This window comes from Nematolebias whitei, chromosome 9 (genome assembly GCF_014905685.2).
Source record: "Nematolebias whitei isolate Nwh7 chromosome 9, NemWhi1, whole genome shotgun sequence".
Taxonomy (NCBI): domain Eukaryota; kingdom Metazoa; phylum Chordata; class Actinopteri; order Cyprinodontiformes; family Rivulidae; genus Nematolebias; species Nematolebias whitei.
Window position 1 is genome coordinate 27,819,634 of NC_056506.1, and position 19,135 is coordinate 27,838,768.

The window sequence follows — 19,135 nt, forward strand, 5'->3', positions numbered from 1 at the left end:
ATAATATAATATAATATAATATAATATAATATAATATAATATAATATGATATAAGTCACTTGAGAGCTCGGTTGATAGAGCTGTTGTCTCTCAGTAAAATGATTGCTGGATCGAATCCAGGCCAGGGGCCGTTCTTGGTCGAGTTTAAATGTTCTCTCCGTGCATGCATGGGTTTTCTCTGGGTACTTCAGTTTACTCCCACAGACCAAAAACATGCATGTTAGGCTGATTGGTAACTCTAAATTGTCCCTAGGTGTGAGTGAGAGAGTGAATGGTTGTTTGTCTCGTTTGTCTCGATGTGTCTCTGTGATGAACTGGAGACCTGTCCAGGGTGTACCCCGCCCCTCACACAGTGATTGCTGGACATGGGCACCAGCGACCCCCGTGACCCAAAATGGAATAAGCAGGTAAAGATAATGGATGGATGGATGGACTTGTAATTACAAAGTTTGCTGAGTACCGAGATGTGACTTGACAAAATTATTTATGCATGTTTTCATTTGAAATCTTTTCTCCTAAAGTTGTTTGACTGGATATCATAAAACTACGTAGTGAAGTCAAATATTGACAAACTTTTTGTTGGCCTGTTAACTAGTTTTTTGGATGGATTTATATAATGTATTGATAAATACCAACAATGATGCAATGTACACTAATTATCTTCAATTGAAAAATGAAAAGCCCTTATGTCTAATTTTAAAAAATAGCACAATCAAAGGCTGCCTTGAGATGAATTGATCTAGTTTTTCCATCCAGGTCTGGCATGATGGAGGGCACAGCGCCTGCACAAGTTACAACCTGAGCATGCGTGACTCTTTCCTTTCATACAAATAAATATTTCCTAACTGTAACAAAAGCAACACAGCCAAATACAGCTAAATGTTGTTTTAATTCAAATAAAAACAATCACATATTTCTTTTTTATTTATTTAACCTTTTATTTATACATGTAGTCTCATTAAATCACGAGGAAGACCTGTTTTAGACAGGCAACATATGGAGTATACAGACAATTCACAACAATAAAATCAATTAAAATGAAAATAGTGTTATAGAAACAGTAAAATCAAAGTGTCATACAAAACTAGGTAAAATACTTAAAACAAGAACATATTTTGTTAGATTTTTCTAATGACCTTATCAAATGTTTAAAATCCCTTAAAGAAATCAAAGTGGGCAGCTTCAGTTCTTGTTGCAAGGTGTTCCAGGTTGCAGGAGCAGAGTAAGAAGAGGCCTTTTTGCCAAGTTCAGTCCACACTGTGGGAACACTGCACGTAATGATGGCCTGAGAGGGCACACTGTAATTGCACTGACGACGTGACATGTGGGAGGAGATATGTGAAGGCAGCAGACCAAGGAATGATTTACAGATGAAGATGTACCAGTGAGAGAGCCAACATGTAGATATTGATGATCAAATGACCAATGAGTACGGTACAGAGTGCAGTGATGAATGGTAGTTACAACCAGTTATGAATCTTCATAGACATGGTAGACAGCTGCAAGTAGCTGGGAGGGACATTCATATAAATAATGTCACCATAGTCAATGGACGGTAAGAAAGTAGCAGCTACAAGGCGTTTCCTGGCATTCAGAGTTAAAAAAGACCTTTCGGTTTTTCCCTCTTCAGAGGTCGACACGGAGACCAGACAGAGTTAAACAAGATCTATTTCTGAAAAAGAAACCCAGTTTCAATTTCTTTAACAAGTTCTCACTATGTGGCTTAAAATAGATATGCATCAATTAAAATTCCCAAGTATTTGTAAAAGTCCACAAACTCAATAGGAAGTCCGTATGGATGAGATAGGAGGAGGAACTGCTGGGACCAACATTGTGTTTGAAAACATCCCCTTGGTTTTTCAGAGTTTAGCCCCAATTTGAGATGGAATAAGTCTGCCTGAATAATGTCAAATGCATACTGTAGAAGCTGGAAAACCTTGGCAACTGTGTTAGCTCGACAATAAACTATCATTAGCATAAAAATGCAAGGAGGTGTTAGCAATGCTTTCAACTACATTAAATTACTTACTGTATATAAATTGTAAAAAGAGTGGGTCCTAAAACTGAGCCTTGTGGCACACCATTAGTGATGGTTAAATAGCTAGCTGAAAGTACCATTATGTCGAACACGTTTCTTCTGACCTGAGATAGTTAGAAAAACAACCAACAGTGTGATCTGAGAAACCATCAGAGACCCTAAGATGTCATGATCTACAGTAAGGCTTTAGACAGGTCTATAAAGTGCAGCACAATAATCCTTAGCTTCCGATGCTTCAACATCATCATTAAAAACCTTTAGTGAAGCAGTCGTCATGTTGTGTTGTTTCCTGAAGCCAGATTGGAGAGAAGATAAAGTATTGAGTACAAATACTTCCTGACTTGAGTATTTATCAGTTTTTCTAAAACACAGTTTAGAGATTGGTCGATAATTGTTCAATATAGTGGGGTCTTCTCTCTTCAATAATGGCAGCACAAAAGCTGTTTTCCAAGCATCTGAAACAATACTGTTGTATAGAGATTAACAATGTATGACATTGGTTCTGCTATTATGTGTGCAACTAAAAGTAAAAAATAAGGAGGGAGGTCATCAGGGCCTGCAGATTTTCTAGAATCTAGACCTTTTCACAGTTTAGCGACCTCACAGACAGAGAACGATGAAAATGAGAAGGTGTAGTTTTTTTCAGGTTTGACATGTGAAGGAAAGTAATTTACCGTTAGAAACTGTATCAAATGAGAAACTGGAAACTGCTTATTTGACACAGGAGCAGAGTCAAATTGTGGTGGAGGATCAGATGAGTGAGTGCTGCCAGAAAGAGATGGTACACGACAAACTCTTAGGGTCATTCAGATCTTAGATGGTCTGAAATTCATTCAACCTTTATTTATACAGGTTATTCAGCCACAAAGACTCATTTACAAGAGAGACCCGGTTTAAACAAAGAACACAGATGACGTACAGACAACAATAGACAATCATATAAAAAGCATATAAAATGAAAAGTAAATAGGAGAAATTATATTAAAAATAAAACAAAAACAGCTACATTATAAAGTCATGCAAAATACTAAAAACGGGAACATGTCTGTGTGGCTTTTTGCCATGAACTTAGCAGATGTTTAAAATCCCTTAGAGTGGTCAAAGTCAACAACTTCAGATCTTTTTGAAAGGTATTTCAGGAAACAGGAGCAGAGTAGAAGGCCCTTTTGCCAGGTTCAGTCCTCACTGAGGGAACACTGCAGGTAATAATGTCCTGAGAGCGCACGCTGTAACTGCACTCACGCAGAGACATGTAGGAGGAGATGTATGAAGGCAGCAGACCAAGAAGTGATTTAAAGATGAAAATGTCCCAGTGAGAGTCTGTGTGAAGTTAATGATGACCAGTTAACCAGTGAATACAGGGTGCAGTGGTGGGTACAATAGTTACAGCCAATGATGAATCTTAGCGCTCCGTGATAAACAGCGTCCAACAGGGTGCTTGTAGGAGCGTTCATGTAAATAATTTCACCGTAATCAATGGAGGGAAGGAACGTAGCAGTTACAAGATGTTTCCTAGCATTCAGAGTTAGACAGGATCCATTTCTGAAAAAGAAACCCAGTTTAACTTTCAGTTTCTTTACCAAGTTTTCGACATGAGGCTTAAAAGAGAGATGTGAATCAACCAAGATACCCAAGTATTTTTAAGAATGAACAAACTCAATAAGAGCACCATTTGAAGATCACATAGAAGGAAGGACTGCTGGTACTGACTTCTAGATAAATAATAATTTCGTTATGCAGCTTTAATAGAAGCTGTACAGTGATTCCGTAATTGACAAAATTGCAACAACTGAGTATCTGAACCAGACTTTCTTGCTGTTGCCCAAAGCTGATCCATCCTGTGCAAGAGATCTGATAACTCAAGTAAACGAGGGGCTATTCCAGCCCTTTATTCTGAACTGGTGAAATGGAGCGTGTTTATTTACAAAATGAACGAAACGATTATGAAAATAGTTCCAAGCAAGCTCCACATCACCATTAATGATTAATGACGTCAGTCAAAATAGAATAGATCCCAAAGAAAGCTTGTTTACTAAAATGCTTCATGCAATTTACAATATTTACAACAGAAAAATGCTAATATAGTTGCATTTTTGCAAAACAAAATTTTTCAGGTGTAGATTAAATCATCTTACTGATCTTTTAAGACATTTTACAACCTTTGTGCATGTCTTAACATTCAAGCCTTTGGTTTCTGCCTTGGCTCCTTTCACACAACAGGTGCCTAATTGAATATCTGGTGAAGAAACATCACTTGTGTCCAGTTTTGGCTTTAGGAAAAGCCTTCCCAACAGTGACCACACTGTTCTCTTTCATTGCCGTACATCTCCTGATCTGCTTGTGTCACAGGCGCTGCAGGAAACTGCATGATGCACAAGGAACTGCTCATTGACTACACTGCCATGAACACAGATGTTTGCAGACTCATAATTGGATCATAAAATTGACAAGCTGTCGGATACCGGTACATTATTTCTATTTCTTTGGTCTTTGGGAGAAATTTGAGAACAGTTCAGTCATCTGGAGATGATGACAGCTTCTTCATCTTCGTTTCTTTTTGGTTTCGTCCAATGAAGAGTCAGCTTCCAAAGCCTATAAAAAGGAAGACAAAAATAGATTTACAATTCAAATCACCGAATTACGGATTTAAGAATACAAAACAGGGTTTCATCACAGTTAGAAATGTTAGTCTCTACCTTTTGAGTGTTAAAATTTTACATTTCTCTGTTAATTTATGGGCCAAAATTACTAACAGGAAATATTTGAATCTTGCAGGATTTATTGGTGTTTGAAATGTTATTAATGACTCTGACCTACTAGAACAGCTAATTTTAACTCGATATTAATAAAATTCAACATTTATAGTCATTTTTGTGTAGGCTAAGGTCAACTAGTTGTTGTCTTCAAATAGATTGACTCTGAAAGTCGATCAGATGTAGGCATACAAACAATAATAACTTTCTGAGACTTTCTTTGAAATTTGTTCAGCACTTCCAACAGTGAATGTCAAGGTTTTAGGCAAATTTGCCACATAACGGATCAAGGTATAAGTTGAAGATGACTCTCAGCTACCTCCACACCAAATTTTATATTAAGATGTATAAAACTGACTGAGTTGTAGCCATTTTTGTGTTGGTCGAGCTGCTGTGATAGCCATTTTGAATTATGTTAACTACAAAAGGTCATCAGGTGTAGATCTACATTTAGTTATTACTTTCTGAAAGCTTAGGCAATATCTGATGAGACTGAGAATCTTCACCAGCATTTAGGCAATATCCACCCACGTTCCCTGAGGTCAGCGGACCAGTTGCTCCTCACAGTTCCAGGATCTCGTCTTAAGCGCAGAGGTGACAGGGCCTTCTATGTAGCAGGACCAAGACTTTGGAACGAGTTACCTCTGCTTGTCAGACAGGCCCCCTCCCTCTCGGTTTTCAAATCCCATTTAAAAACTCACTACTATTCAGTAGCCAACTGTCCAACTGTCCCTCTCTTACACTGCTGTGATTGCTAGTATCACTCAGCCCTCTGTGAGTAGTAAACAGCCATCAGTGTGCTAATGATCCATTGTTAGGCTGATGGTCCTTCTTGATCATGTGATCAGCTGGTTTTGGTTGTCAGCAGCAAACTGGTTGATCCACTCTGAGAAGGTGCTATTTAAGAGACTGAGCTGAAAACAGCACCTCAGACTGAGGAAGTCTCTCGGATGAGAGACGAAACGTTTCTAGATTTTTTTTTGCTTTGTTTTGTTTTTTGTTTTTTGAATGTCCAGAGGACCAGATTGAACTTTTTTGGATACTATTCAGTAGCTTTCAACACCAGAGGATCTGTGTTTTGAACCTGTATGCTCCACACTGGTTTGTCATCATATTTATTATCTGCATCGATTTTATGTCTATATTTTTGATTTACTTCATTTTGTATACTGCTTCATGTGTTGTCTGTTGTTCTGTCTGTACAGCACTTTGGTTGGCGTTGTAGCTGTTTTAAGTGCTCTATAAATAAAATGGTATGGTATGGTATGATATATCCACCCACTGGTTCATGAACCATTTTGCTAATAAGCAAACAAAACTGACTCTTAAGGGTTAAATGTTTTTATTGATTCAAGAGATATTTTGCTAACTGACGTGGGCATAAACATTGCCTTTTCACTTTTAACAGCAGACGAGAACAAAACAACTGTTCGGAAAAATTAATTTCAGGAAACTGTTTATAGGGGCAAATGTTTTGAATGTTTTTCTATTACAGTAGTCCACGAAGCAGGAATAGCAGTGTAAGTAGTAAGTACTATAAACGCTTCCCAGACTCTTGCAATTTTCTAAACTCTAAAAGCTCACAGCATGTCATGATCTCTGCTCTCTGCCACTGCTCTCGGCCACGCCCACTTCTCTGCTGCAGAACGGAGATCATGACATGCTGCAGGAGAGAGCATCTCCCTGCACATGTGGGCTGCACACAGGTGCAGCAGGTGATAAATAATTTAAAATAATTTATTATAAATTAAAATTCCATGCTGATATTGCGGCTGATCCGTCAGTCAGTCAATTGCGTGTCATGTCCAATCTTATTTTAAAAAACCACGAAAGAGCAAGTCCACGAAAGTCAAACCGCAAAGTAGCGAGGGACTACTGTACATTGATAGTCCTAATGAAATTGTTTAAGCCTTCTTCAACAACTAATATAAATTCTGTAAAAGAATGTTACTAACACAAAATAAATAAACAAACTGGGGTTTATAGCTGGGCTAATGTTTGCCTGAAAGTTGCATAAAATACTAAGTTTTACGATATATTTTGCTTTTATACACAGCTGCCATTCAGGATGCCATCATTAAGAGAAACTTCAGGTTATTATCTTAATTTTGCATAGTGAAAACAGAAAAATTGTGGGACTTTTGTTCTTGTTGTTGTTCTTTTTTCCTAAAAATTCAGATTTTGGTTTAAGAAACAGAAAAAAATCTGGAAAGTAATTTTTCTACACTTATCCAGAACCAGAAAATATTTAAAAACAAACCCCATACGATACATAAACTTTTCTAGACTGTGTAAAAACCCTGGTGTTAAAGACGGGAGCTGGTTATACCGACGCAACACTGGTATAATACATTTAATTATATTTTGTAAGCTTTAAAATGCTCAAGTTAATATAAATATATTTGCTATGACTTACTTGTTCTCTTTTTCTAGTAACTCTAAAGAAGTCCTCCATCCGGCTCTGCCTGTGACTTCCTGCTGTCTTCTCCTTTTCTCTCCCCGCTCGCCTAATTTCTCGACTGTCACGAAACGTCTTCATTCGATGACGAACCCTCTCCTCCCTGAAATATACAGGCCCAAATTAGACTAATATCCGTTGGAATTTATGAATTTACAGCATTATGTGAAAAAAGGCAGATGGCTTGAGCGAAGCACAAACCTGACATGATTGACGTGACAGAGGAACCTGACCAAGGCTTCTTCATCCGGCTCGGTCCAGATGAGTTCAGCAACTGTGGTCTGTGGTGCCTCCAAGAAAATCTTCCTTGCCTCTTTGTATTTCCAGAAATGTGGGACTGGATGGGTCTAAGGAGAAGCAAAAATCTGACTCATTTGATCGTCTTTTTTTATAACAAGACATAGAAGCACCACTAGAGAAGTTTGTTCTTCTGATACCTGTCTATTAATGTGCAAAACCACGTTCTCAATAGTATGATGATTCTGGATCAGGCTCAGAGCTCTCTTAGGACCCAGGCCAGGGATCTTGTCACAGTAGTCACAGCCCAGCAAAATACAGAGGTCAACCAGCTGAAGATCAGAGCAAATAAAGGGTACGTTGAGTGTTTACTGGGAGGACTGTTTTCACCGAGTGCCATCGTTTGAAGGTTTCAGTCTTACCTCCTCGTGACTAATCTGAAGGTTGTTCAACAGCTTGGGTAAGGAGTATTCAACAACTTCACTGAAAAAATAGGAACAATGTGAACGTCAAGGCAGGCAAGAAACCTTCATGTACCGTTCCTAAATAAAGCAGGACATTGGATTTTTAAAAATACTGTGCAGGACACTCTTACCTAAGGAATCTATATCAACCAGCTGGACAACCATAAACACAAGGACATATTTCTTTGTACTCTTGTGACCAAAAAAGCACAAAGGTCACTAAAATTAACAAAATGAAACTAATGAAACTAACTAAAGTAATACAATGGGGGAAAAACTACAAATTAAATAATAACAATCAGTCATAGCTAACATATGTGGTAAAGAAGAAGCTGAGATGTACTCAAAGCGCTTGGTTTACTGGTCGGTCTACGTTCCTACCCTCACCTATGGTCATGAGCTCTGGGCAGTGACTGAAAGAATGAGATCGAGGATACAGGCAGTTTAAATTAGTTTCCTCCGCGGGGTAGCTGGACTCTCCCTTAGAGACAAGGTGAGAAGTTCAGTTATCAGGGAGAGACTCAGAGTAGAACCGCTGCTCCTCCACATCAAGAGGAGCCAGTTGAGGTGGTTCAGCCATCTGGTAAGGATGCTCCCCGGGCGCCTCCCTAGCGAGGTGCTTCGGGCATGTCCGACTGGGAAGAGACCCCGGGGAAGACCCAGGACATGCTGGAGAGACATGGGAACGCCTTGGGCTCCCTCCAGAAGAGAAAAAAAGAGGTGGCTGTGGAAAGAGACGTCTGGACCTCCCTGTTCAAGGTGCTGCTCCCGCAACCCGACTTCGGAACAAGCGGAAGATAATGGATGGATGGATGGATGGCATAGCTAACCTCTTTGGACATGTCCACAAAAGGGAAACTGGCAGACTGAAGAGACAACAAATATGAACGGTGACCAAAGAGCTCCGAACAACTTTCAAACAGATAAGAGGTGAACTCCAATGGTCATCAGTGTCAGATCGCACCATTGGTCACCGCTTGAACCAAAGAGAAGCCAAAGACGATGATCGGGTGCAACTGAACTTTTGGACCAAATTCAAGATGGCTGCCACAGACAACTGACCATAAAAAAATGGTTGTAACCCAATCAAATTTTACAGCTATTGATCTCATACATGGTGTTTTGTAGCCGAGACTGATCCACACCACATACACCAAGCTCTAACAGATTGAATAAGATTTTTATTTAATGTTGCCATTATGATGCAGAGGCAGGGCAGCCGACTCGGGACCTGAAAATCCCAGGTTTGATCCCCAGTCATTCCACATCTCAGGGTGTCTTTGGGCAGCCCATTCTCATCCCCAAAATGCTCCCCAGGTGCTTTCAATAGCTGCCCACTGCTCCACCTGGTGGTGGATGGGTTAAATGCAGAGATCCAATTTCGCCATTGAAACATAAAATAATGACAACACATAACACAATATTATTATTATAAATATTTAGAGCCAATTCTGACTGTTAGAAAAATATTGTATGATCCACTGGATGAATTTTAATGAAACTATTTTGTACATCTACAACCGATTAATGTTTAGAGCCAACCCAGTTCAAGATGGCTGCCACAGCTAATCAACATTTGCAACCACAAAAATGGCTTCAATTCTGTGAATTTTATAGATACTGAGCTACAGTTTGAAGTGGTAGTAACTGGGACTCATCCACAATACATTCTCTTTGAGATTGCATGTAACATTATGTTCAAGGTCTGACCAAAACAGATACAACTCCATCATTTCTTCCCATAAAATGATTTTAGTTTAAAACTCTGGAGTGAAAGGCAGCGGGTGAAATGCATTTGTTTAAGGAGTGACTTTTATTGTTGATGCCTTTATTATTTTATTTGTTTTTTAACTAATTAAATTGTTCTAAATATCTGTCCTATTTAAAACTGACACCGTAATTGCTTTATAAACCAGACAACCACGAGTTTGTAGAACCACGTTTAAACTGATTTAATTGAAGTTCTGCCTGGAAGGAAACATTTGTATTTTATAATGAGCACCGACACGTAACAGACACAGCTGATAATACAACACTAAATAAAATAAAAAATATATATTTTCTTGTACATATATACACCATATGTTGCAATAATAGCTAAAATAACAAGAGACACATGCTGAAAATACCATACAGTCAGTTTTCTGTCCTTTCTTGCTCTCTTCTTCAGGGGTTGCTACAGGGAACAAACTCATGAATGATTTGACAATTGTTTTTTGAAGGATAGGCTCCCTGACAAAACCTGGGCTCGAGTCTGCAGCCTCAGGATCATGAGACCACAGCCCCTAGATCAAATACAGTAACTGACAAAAAAAATTATGATTTTGGATTACTTAAAAAACTTAAAAAAAAAAAAAATACAGTTAAACCCTGAAATACTGTCTGTAAACATCATTCATCAATGTATCTCTGATAAAAATGAAAGTAACAATTCTTGAAAGAATAAGTATCAACTGCTATCTTGCATGCTAAAGTTAGACACTGTGTGATCTGTTAGTACTTAAAAGTATGTAAATAGTCTGTACTTGTATAGCACCGTTCTATCTTATCAAGACACTCAAAGCTCTTTACAACACAATCTGTCCTCATTTATCCACACTGAATTCAAACTCAATTTACAGGTAGGAAAAATAAAAAAATAACAATTTAAATAAGAAGCTATTTTTATGTTTGCTTAGGTTGATTAGATGTGGTGGCCATTTTGAATCGAAAGATAATCATGTAGATGTTCATCTACATGATTACCGTACTCCGTACTTTCTGTGTTTAAACCCATCCAGTGGTTCACAACAGTTTGTTTACAGACAGAGACAATTACACGAGTTCCTGCCTTTCATGGCAGAGAATGATGAGAAGTATTTTAGCTGAAATCACTGCGTCTTACGCTGGCCCAGTTGGCCTGAACATGGTGTTATTGCTCAGGACACTTTCTGATACTCTAACAGGGCACACACACAAACAAACATCCATCCTCTTTACCCGCTTCTTCCTTTTCAGGTTGCGGGAGTCACTGGCGCTCATATCCAGCAGTCACTGTGCTAGAGGCGGGGTACACCCTGGACAGGTCTCCAGTTCATCTTTTTATTATATATTTACTCAAAAAGCAACTTCATACGACAATTTTCCACTGTATTTGATTTAAATCAGTGCTAATTTAAAAACTCATCAACCAAAATGTGGCCTGTTTAAGCTCATTTACCACCAGCTTAAATTGTGTGTCTAAATTTGTATTTTTTACTTGGAAAGTTTAAACGTCCAAACGTCCCACAGTAGAAATGTGCCACAAACATAAGTTAAACTTGTAAATTAAAAATTAAGAAAGCCTCTTTCATAGTCGTCAGAGCACTCTATGAAGTGAAAGTCCCCACCTGTCTCTTTTAGCATTCAGTTGACGAATAAGAACATTAGCCCCAAAGGGCAGCGTGTCCATGTCCTCTGATGCCACTGCGTCGGCAGTCCCGTCTCGCACCAGCCGTGCACACATCGCCTCGGCGTCCGCTGGAGCCTGAAAGAGAAATCTCTGGCCCATGAGGTGAAGGACAAATGATGTGAGGGTGAAGCTGAAAGCACGTCTAATGAGTGTGCTGAACCTGGATGACAGGAACACCCAGATGCTTCAGGAGCTCTAGACATGATCTGGTCCGAGATGATGCTGCAGTGAAAAACAAAAGGAACTTTAGGAACTACACTCTAACCTTAAACCACAACATTTATATTCTCTGTATGACTGTACCTATCCCCGGAGGTTTGAAGCTCCAACCAGCTGCCTCAGCTCGCCTCTCAAGCTGCAGAAACAGTGAAAGTGACAATTATCGGTCACTGCTCCAAGAAATGAAGGAATGCTCATCACCCACCACCTTTCATAGCATTCAGACCAAGACGTTTGAGCTGTAGTCGTTTTGGTCAAACTTTGAATAGAACGATACTGTATGTGCAATCTCATGCATTACCATGAGATGCCACATACAGAGTGTGTGTTGATGCCAACAGACAGCTACCATCACATCAAATTTTAGCACGACACCTGTAAAACTGACCGAGTTGTTGCCATTTTTGCGTTGAGCAACTTCACTTATCTTGAGGTGGGTTGACTCCTAAAATAATCAGTTAAGGATATCTACAATTGCTTTCTGTAAGTTTTATTTAAAACTATCCAGTGGTTTAGGAGTTATTTTGCTAACAAACACATAAACACATGGACACAGTCAAGAACAAGTTTGGGCGGTACAGCTAATGTGAGTCAAGGATGTGAGGATGTGGACGTCATCTCCCTGACACATAAAAGTAGGACAAGATGGTATTTGTGGACAAGGTGAATCAAAGGTTTCCTTACAACGGGTGTCTTTTCTTTAGGGGGGGTTCCATCAAATACAAAGACTGGCTTTATGTCATGTTCCAGGAATTTGAGTGTGCGGAAGAAGAGACCAGTGATGGGGCTGCAGAGAGAAAAATGAGAAACATTTCAGGCTAATCCACCCACCAGAGAACCCATACAGCTGTATGTGCTTGAACAAATGTATTCCAGTTTAATCTGATGGTCTGTGTTGAACATCCAACTGTAAGATGATGCTAATAGTTCAAAAACCAGTCCACCCTAATGCAGTCCAACATCACTACAAAACATTCAAACGCATCAAGTTCTCCCACAAAACTATTGAGGCAACTGGAACTCAAAAAATTACAGAATAATTTGACCAGTTTTTCGGCAGTGGGTTGCCAAGTTTTCACACTAGACATTTTTTCTGCTCGTCGCCTAAAACCTGGAATTTAATAGTAGTTTTGGAAGTGTTTGTATCTATTGTTGTTTTTTTTAAAGATCTACCCCTTTGAATAAGTATTTTTAATGAATAAAAAGCTTTCATAATGCCATGAGCAGGTCTATCTCTGTGATCTTGGACCATCTCATGGGGACTTTTTGTCCATTCTTCATGACCAAACTGCTGCAGCTCCTTCAGGGTGGATGGGTGCTGCTCGTGTCCAGCAATCTTTAAATCAAACCAGTGATCCTCAGTTCGACAGAGATCTGGACTTTAACTGGACCATCCCAGGACATTTAACTGGCTGTGCACGAACCCATGGAGTGTTTCTTCAGCAGAGAGCTTGTTATTATCCTGGTGGAAGGCTCACCTTCGTCCCAGTTCTCTGAAAGATTCCAACAGGTTTCACTCAAGAATGTTTTGGTACTTTGCTCCGTCCGTCTTTCTTTTGACTCTGACCAGTTCCCCACTCCCCGGTGATGTAAAATATCCCACAGGATGATGCTGCCACCACCATGCTTCAAAGTGGGGGTGGTGTACTCAGCATGCTTGCTCATGACATGAAGTTGTCCTTGGTGCCACAAAGTTCAGTTTTAGTCTCGACTATAGAAACTTCTTCCACAAATCTGAAGTCTCCAAAATGTCATTTGTCAAATTCTAAATGATCTGCCTTATTTTTTATTTTTATTTTTTTTAAGTAATATATTTTTACTGCCACACTTCCATGAAGCCCAGCTTCTAGTGGTGCCAAGGACAAGTCCTCCTATCTCTTCATTAGATCTTTGGTCTCTAGTTTTCTTCTCTGATAGATGCAGCCCCATGCCTGAATCCTGAGTTTTGGTGGTTGATCCTTTCTTGGCAGGTTTACAATGTTGATATAATCTTTCCATTTTGCAATAATGGATACAATGGAGCTCTGTGGGATGTTCAGGGCTCTGGTATATTTTTATAATCAAACCCTGAACTGTATTTCTTAGTAGTACAGATCAGCAGTTCTCCATTAGAACAGGTGTTTAAATAACGAGATCATCTGGCACGCTGTTTGTTCACAGATGAATCTTATTTAACTTATGTGGCTTTTTGAGGTAATGATTGGGGCTTCAAAGCAAAGTGGTTAAATTTATTTGCATGCAACACTTTTTAGTTTTCTATATTTTTTTTATGACTAATTTAACACTACTTTTACCCATTTAATTACTCTTAATTTACTGTAGGTTTATAACTTAATCTAAGTGAAATTCAGGCTGTAATGCAACAAAATAGAAATACCAAAGGGTTAAATTAATATCTTCGCAACCTGTACTGTACATGTTTTTGTATTTTGTTTGGGTCAAACCAAAGGATTAATATGAGGAACATGTAAGAAAACGAGCATAAATACAATTCTGCTTAGGCTCGGAGATAATTGTTCAGCTGATCTCTCACCTGAGTGAGGGCGTTGCTGCTCGAAACTGATGCAAAACAACAGACGTATCCAGAGCAACCACTTTTCCTGCAGAGGAACAGAGCTGCATCATCATAAACAAAAGCAACAATCTTCCTTTAGCTACAAAGGCTTTTATTCACACTGAACTGCTTTTCATTAGGACACAGAACAAAAAAGGTTCAGTCCGTTTCTTCATTGTTTCCTAAAGAACACATTCATTTAGTTTACCATTCAAACTATTTAAAGGTATGATAAAAATATGACTTCAAACAATCCTCAAGTTCTTTAGGTGGATATATATATACATATATATAAATCAAGTCAAAACCTCAGATATTAGAAAAATCAGTAAATGTGTGATAATTTTGTTTATTTGTCATTGTCATTTGACTAATTGACATTACACTCGCTGGTGTTGCAAAGGCAGTACATATCTGTACAGCCTGACCGATATATCGGTAGGATCAATATTTTAGGCTGATATAGGCGTTGGGGGACATATCGGTATCAATGAAAAATGACTCATTATGCGTTAACTTCTAATTTTCACCCCTAAAATGCTGGAACGAGCCGTGTCTTTACTTGCAAATGGAATAATCAGAATCAGAATCAGTTTATTATTGCCATGTCAATGAACGAGGTTCACAACTAGGAATTTGCTTCGACATAAGGTGCGAATAGTAATAAAGTAAAATAAAGTAAAAATGAGAACATTACATAAGGCATAAGACACAATAATTGTACAATGTATCCAACAAAGGGCGCATGCAGACTACTTTCAAGTCATGGCTGCTTTAACTTTCCCTTTCAGCACAGATGAAGCAGGGAGCAATACTGTGTAGCTTATTTTGCTGAACAGTGCATGGTAAGTTTATTTTATCTGATCTGTAAAATAAAATAAAATAAAGAACAATAATACGTTCTCTTCAATCCTCCAACCTGCTTATCATTAGCTACGTGCCTCTCAAGTTAGCAAGCTAATGTTTAGATAACCTAGCATAGGCTATTACCTTTTAAAACTTTATCCAGAACAATAAACCTAACGTAGAGGTAAAATATATCAGTGTTAGTTTTAGTAACGTTATCTTTGTTGTCCTCAATGAAATTCGTTGTTTGTCTGAAATCTTTACTTCTCTGCAAAGAAAAAAATATAGCCGCTACGATCAATACTAATTAGGCCTTCACCATACATGACTGTTTAAACAATGAACAGGGAAGGACTTATCTTTGCTTAATTTATATTTTTGTGACACGCTTGATAACTTTATGGTGAGTAGTGGAGGATAGAAAATGTGAGCGCACCTTAGCAAGACTGTTTGAACACTTCAGAGCACTTAATTGTGCTCTACAAATAAAGATGACTTGACTTGACTTGACTTCAAGTGTTAAAACAGGTTTAAAAGTAGCTGTTTACTTAGATTCTTGTGGACGGACAAAGCTCAAAAATTTTCAGCCAGTTTACTGGTCAACAGCACTAGCCTTACCCAATATCAGTATCGCGGCGATAGTCGATACTGATATTGAACCGTATTAAACCGATAGGCGATTTATATTCTGTTACTGTTATATCTTGTGTGATTCCTTGTGTATGTTCCTTTGTACTGAAACTCTGGCAAAACAATTTCCTGCGGGATCAATAAAGTTCTATCTTATTTTTCTCTTGGTCAAAATTTCCATATTAGTCAGGCTCTACATATATGTTATATTTTGTTGTCTGAATTCAGATGACAATACATAGTTATAAGACAGATTTAAGAAAATATATCCCACATTGGGGAAATTCAGCCTCTCGCGTGGTTGTGGAGGAATTTTGACCCCCCTTTTTTTTAGTATTGCTTCAGTTCATTGAGGTTTGCAGACATTTGTTTCTGCTCAGCTCTTGTAAGGTCCCAGCACTGCCTTCAACCAGGCAGAGGCTCAGAACTTTGACTGGAACATGGTAGCCCCTTGATTCTTTTCTTTATGAACCGTACGGTTGTAGATTAGCTGTTGTGTTTAGGCTCAATGTCCTGTTGCATCATGACAGTAGGATTCAAGGTTCTCTATTTGTCATACGCACCACATGTGGTACATGTGGTGGAACGAAATTGTGTACTCAGGGTCCCAGTTACATCCAACAAAAAGTATAAAATGTTAAACAGTAATAAGATCTAAGGTATGAACTAAAAAAAACATTAAACTAAAAATACACTAAGCACTAATAGCATAAAAACAAACAACACGCCAAACAGCAGCGCAAACATGAGTCTGTGTGAGCAGATGAACACGCATAAACACACCAACATGAAACCGATCAGCAGCAACATGAAACAGATCAGCAGCAACATGATGTGATTTTTCACAGTGATTATTTTGGTTAGAGATTCATGAGTCTAACAGCCTCAGGGTAGAAGCTGTTCCTCAGTCTAGTGGTTCTACACTTAATGCTCCTCAACCTCCTTCCTGAGGGGAGTGGGGCAAAAAGTGTTTGTGCTGGGTGAGTGGGGTCCTCCATGATGCAGGTGGCTCTCTTCCTGCATCTGGAGGTGTAGATGTCTGTGATGGTGGGGAGACTAACTCCAACAGACTTCTGTGCAGCCTTCACCACTCTCTGCAAAGCTTTTCTTTCTGCAGCTGTGCAGCCTCCATGCCACACGTTGATGCTGGAGCACAGGATGCTCTCCACTGCACACCTGTAGAAGGAGGTGAGGACTGAGCTTCCCAGACCAGCTCGTCTCAGCCGTCTGAGGAAGTAGAGTCTCTGATGAGCTTTCTTGATCAGGCTGGTGGTGTTGTTGCTCCAGCTGAGGTTGTCATTCATGTGTACACCCAAGTACTTGTAGCTGGAGACCACATCCACTGCAGATCCTCTTATGTTCAGGGGGGTGTAGGTGAGTTTGTTCCTTCTGAAGTCCAAAACAATCTCTTTCATCTTCTTCACATTGATGTGGAGGTTGTTCTTCCTGCACCAGCTCTCCAGGTGTTCCACCTCCTGCCTGTAGCTGGACTCATCATTGTTTGTGCTGCATCCAATCACCGTTGTATAATCTGCAAACTTTACAATGTGACAGCCTGGATGGGTAGGTGCACAGTCATATGTGAGCAGAGTGAGCAGAAGGGGGCTCAGCACACATCCCTGAGGGGAGCCAGTGCTGAGGGTTATGATGGAGGAGGAGAAGTTGTGGATCCTCACTGACTGTGATCTGTTTGTTAAGAAGTCTAGGACCAAGTTGCAAATGGAGGGGCTTAGTCCTAATGTGAGTAGTGTGCCTCTCAGGGTTTGGGGGATCATGGTGTTGAAGGCAGATGTGAAATCCACAAAGAGCATACAGACGTAGGAGTCCTTCTGCTTCAGGTGGGTGAGAGCAGTGTGGACCACAGAAGAGATGGCGTCTTCTGTAGATCTGTTCTCGCAGTATGCGTACTGGTGAGGGTCCTCAATGTCGATGGTTGTTTTGATGTGGGTCATTACCAGTTTTTCGAAGCATTTAGTGACGGGGTTTATATAAATATTGGGGTTTGTTTAGAGAAGGAGTGTCAAACTCACTTACAAAAAAGGGCCAAAATTAAAAACTTGGTTCAAACTAAGGGCCAATTTCAAAAACTGCATTAACTCAAGTCAGACAGCCAACATCTTCTCTTGGTCACATGTTCTTCAACAAGAGTTTGCTTGGTCTCATTTGACGTTCTCTGTTGCACTTTCCACATCATAATCAAAGATTACTCAAATAATTTAAGTGATAAAAGTATTTTATGTTTAACATACCATCTTGGGGGCCAGAGAAAATGTCAACGAGGGCCACATTTGGCCCCAGGGCCTTGAGTTTGACACGTGATTAGAGTGATTTGTGACAAAAGTGTGTCAGCAAAGGTCAAAGGAAAAGTTTACAAGACTGTTGTGAGACCAGATATGTTGTATGGTCTGGAGACAGTGGCATTGACAAAAAGACAGGAGAGAGAACTGGAAGTGGCAGAAATGACAATGTTGAGGTTCTCCTTAGGAGTGACAAGGATGGATCAGATTAGGAATGAGATCATCAGATGCACAGCACAGGTTGAACAACTGGGAGATAAAAGGCCAGACTGAGATGGTTTGGACATGTCCAGAGGAGGGACAGTGGGTATATTGGTAGAAGGATGTTAGAAATGCAGCTGCCAGGAAAAAGACAAAGAAGAGATGTATGGATGCAGTTAGAGAAGACATGGAGGTAGTTGTGAGGACAGAGGATGCAGAGGACAGAGAGATGGAGGAGGACGACTTGCTGTGGAAACCCCTGAAGAAGGAAAAGATGAAAAAAATATGATTTTCTCCTTTCATTACAATCAATCAATCAATCAACCTTTATTTAGACAGGTAAATCCCATTGAGCCTCGAGGACTCATTTACAAGAGACCTGATTTCAACAAAGAAAGATGACAACAGCAACAACAATTACTCGTTTAGATTAAGTTAAAACGTGACATAGCAGTAGATCTACACCCTAAAACTGCAAGCATGAATATTAGCGGCCACAATAACTGTGATAATGGAGCATGAACGCTTTTACGATCAGTTAAACTAGTTAGAGCCTGTCACGTGACTGCTCGCTAATGTTAGCGGCTGCTAGCTACAGAGGAATAAAAAAACAAAATAAAACGTAAATCCGGCATAGCATCACGTTTGTTACCTGTATAATCACTGATATCCTTGTAAGAAACCGCACCAGGAGCGCTTGAGCGGATTAAATCAGACAGTTTAGTGATTCCCATAATTAGTTTTCAGAGACGAGCCGCAGCTGAGGAACACTTCCGTGTTTCCGTCACAACAGGCATCTAAAAACTTTTTGGTTCAAGTTTCTCATATAGTCTTGCTCCTTTGTTTTTATTTTTGCTTTCATTATTTTGTAACAAAAAAACTATTTTGCAAAATGTAGTTATGACACCGTTCACCTGTTTTTGGACAGTATTTATATCTTGTATTGTTGTTTTGGAATTGTTAATAAAGTTCTTTAAAAAAGTTGAACACTTCCGGTTTGTTACGACA

General features: G+C 39.3%; 2 protein-coding genes across 3 annotated transcripts in view; both read right to left on the reverse strand.

The window, feature by feature from the left end:
• Window positions 1–19,135, reverse strand: part of sept2 (septin 2) — a gene marked incomplete at its 3' end in the record, with an annotated part of 99,233 nt that overhangs the window by 17,671 nt on the left and 62,427 nt on the right.
• On the reverse strand, window positions 4,527–18,893 carry zgc:110269 (probable flap endonuclease 1 homolog). The gene is made up of 11 exons (XM_037682174.1): window positions 18,780–18,893; window positions 14,133–14,199; window positions 12,284–12,386; window positions 11,684–11,735; window positions 11,541–11,602; window positions 11,319–11,455; window positions 7,909–7,969; window positions 7,687–7,818; window positions 7,451–7,596; window positions 7,208–7,352; window positions 4,527–4,630 (listed from the first exon to the last, which is right to left on the reverse strand). The coding sequence occupies exons 1-11, from the start codon at window positions 18,859–18,861 to the stop codon at window positions 4,580–4,582; spliced, it is 1,038 nt and encodes a 345-aa protein (XP_037538102.1). The 5' UTR covers window positions 18,862–18,893; the 3' UTR covers window positions 4,527–4,579.